Raw genomic sequence first — 2,894 nt, forward strand, 5'->3', positions numbered from 1 at the left:
TATCTATCTGTCTGTCTATCTATCTGTCTTTCTGTCTTTCTGTCTATCTATCTGTCTTTCTGTCTATCTATCTATCTATCTATCTGTCTTTCTGTCTTTCTGTCTATCTATCTGTCTATCTGTCTATCTATCTATCTATCTGTCTTTCTGTCTGTCTATCTATCTATCATTTTAAATGTTATTTTTGTGCAGCAATAGTCAAATGTCATTACATCATTCATTTCAGACTTTGTACAACCTTTTGAGAAAGAAATTCAAGCCGTTTTCAGTGACTTTCAAGTATTTCACACAACTATCTCCAGCACTTTAAAGCTCTAAAAACGATCCACTTTAAATGCTATTTTTACAGTTTTTCTCAGTTGCTTTGGTGCATTTCCCGAACCATCCTTAATATTTGCAAAAAAATATGTGCATTTCTCAAAACAATTCGTACAAAGATTTTGAGTAAGTATTTATGTCAATGAACTTATCAGTGCCATCAGAATGAAAAGTCCTTTTGTCATTGTTCACAAACAAGACAGTCAAAATGCTTAGTCATGTTGTCAGTATAACACTGCACTTTGTTAGTATTGGCAACATTTTGGTTGACAGTTACTGTATTGAACAGTATGCTTATGTATGCCATATATCCATTTCAAAAGTACAAATTTACACATTACTGTATGTGGGATATTGATTGAAAGAGACTGGATAGAATTCCCAGTTACACTTTTACTAGTGGTCTGACCCAAAAAACAACACATTACAATGTCATTGTGATATAGAAAAGGAAAAAGAAATATGGGCACAAAGTACAATAATGTGTAACTCTTGTGTTGTCCTCTGTCTGTACAGTATAAGCTTTCCAACTGAAGACTCACGAGATGAACCTTTGAGCTATTTCAGAAAAATGGTTTATCAATTCTCTTCATTAGGGAAAGTCAAGATTCACTTGCACAATTCATGCTAAATTTACGAAAAGTCTAATTATAATGTGCAAAAAATGTGCTTGACGCTTTATGACAACCAGATCAACCATTTTGCATTGAATGACTTATACGATGAACTAAAGACAAGTCTAATTATAATGTGCAAACACTTTATGACAACCAGATCAACCATTTCGCATTGAATGACTTATACGATGAACTAAAGACTAGATGTTTTGAGGGCTAAGACTATTGCACAGAAAACTATATAATACATTTTGAGCAACATGACATTAGCAGCTGATCATGTAGGAAACTGCAGATAAATGCACATAATCAATTGCATGAGTGTACCAAAGCAATCGCAGCTTGCTCAAAAGAATGAGAAACTGCACAAGTGACTAGATGATGTGGAAGCTGTACAAGTAGTTTTGAGAATTTTATTTCTGGTTTGAGAAATGCACCAAAGCGACTGAGAAAAACTGTAATGGAATGACCAAAAACATACTTCAAATCACCACTATAACCAGTAGATGGCAGCAGAGGAGCACTCACTGGCGTATACGTCATTCATTTCTACTTTTTGCTTTATATTTAGAAATTATAAAGTCACTTTCATAAAATATCAAATCATCAAGACATCAAATTTAATCAAATGTTGCACCTTTTTTTATGCATGAAGAAAACAGTCACAAAGTGCCTTGAAAAACAAACTTTTCTTCAGTGTGCTCCAGAATCACACAGTGAACAAATGAGCGCGATCACAGGATTGTTCAGATGTGTTGGAAATGTTTGTGTCATCCACACAATAAAATCATGAGTTCAGTGTCGAAAACCAACGAACAACAAACACAATTAGCTGCACTATGCACTGTTTTGTTTGCATAAACATTAAAATGTTAATATTAAGAAACGATGGCCGGATTTTAAACAAGCAAAAACTCTTGGTTGGGTGACTTACAACATAACATTATCTATTAACATGCATGAAATGATGAACCTCACATTTCAGTCTTTTACTCATTTTTAAGAAAAAGCTATTAAATTATAGGCATTTTATCTGCTCCATGAAAAATTCATATTCAAAGTAATAGAGAATATTCAGCGCGTCCTCCAGTCCAGTGTGCGTCGCTGTCGAGCCGAGCGGACACCGGAAGTGAGGTTCCTCCGCGTTCAGTGTGCTGTGTTGTGGTTCTCGGCGCTTTCATTTATAACAGAGGAGCTAAAGAGAGTAATATAGAATTAGCTGATTAATTCGTGTCGAAATGAGTTTAGCCAGCAGCAGAGAGCAGCGCAGCACCGCGGGAAACCGCATGTCCAAACTACTGGACGCAGAAGAAGAAGATGAGTTCTACAAGACGACATATGGAGGATTCAATGACGTGAGTATTGTGTATATATATTAAATATAAAATATTTCTGTATTCATATATAATTAATATTCATTTAAAATATATACATTTATTTTAAATATTTGTATATTCATATATAATTAATATTAAATATTTAAAGCATATAATTGTAATATATTTAAATATTTGTATATTCATATATAATTAATATTTATTGACATTTTAATAAATGAATCCAGTAGTGAAGGACCAGGTTGATATATACAAGATGTTGCTGCTGATATGGCGTTAAAACATAAATAAATAAAAACATTTTAATACATATTTAAAATATATACATTTAATTTAAATATTTTTATATTCGTATATCTATTTACATTTTAATACATATTTAAAGTATATAAATATCTCATATGCATTTCTTATACGAAGTGTTTGCGTGTATAATGTTTTATGTGTAGTGTATTTGTAGTGTAGTCAATACAAACACAATAACATGACATTTCTGATCTTCTCCGCTCGTCTCTGTCCATCTACACGTGTGTGTGTGTGTGTGTGTGTGTGTGTGTGTGTGTGTGTGTGTGTGTGTGTCTGTGTGTGTGTGTGTGTGTGTGTGTGTGTGTGTGTGTGTGTG

At 33.2% G+C, this 2,894-nt stretch overlaps 1 protein-coding gene across 1 annotated transcript in view; it reads left to right on the top strand.

Annotated features, from left to right (window-relative positions):
• The first annotated feature begins 2,030 nt into the window (after nucleotides 1-2,030).
• vps72a (vacuolar protein sorting 72 homolog a) overlaps nucleotides 2,031-2,894 on the top strand; it is a 5,769-nt gene continuing 4,905 nt past the window's right edge. The window contains exon 1 of the mRNA XM_016256092.1: nucleotides 2,031-2,290. Within this exon, the coding sequence (XP_016111578.1) occupies nucleotides 2,174-2,290 (117 nt within the window). The 5' untranslated portion in view covers nucleotides 2,031-2,173. The remainder of the gene's footprint in view (nucleotides 2,291-2,894) is intronic.

This window comes from Sinocyclocheilus grahami, unplaced genomic scaffold, assembly GCF_001515645.1.
Source record: "Sinocyclocheilus grahami isolate Dianchi unplaced genomic scaffold, SAMN03320097.WGS_v1.1 scaffold1396.1, whole genome shotgun sequence".
Classification (NCBI taxonomy): Eukaryota; Metazoa; Chordata; class Actinopteri; order Cypriniformes; family Cyprinidae; genus Sinocyclocheilus; species Sinocyclocheilus grahami.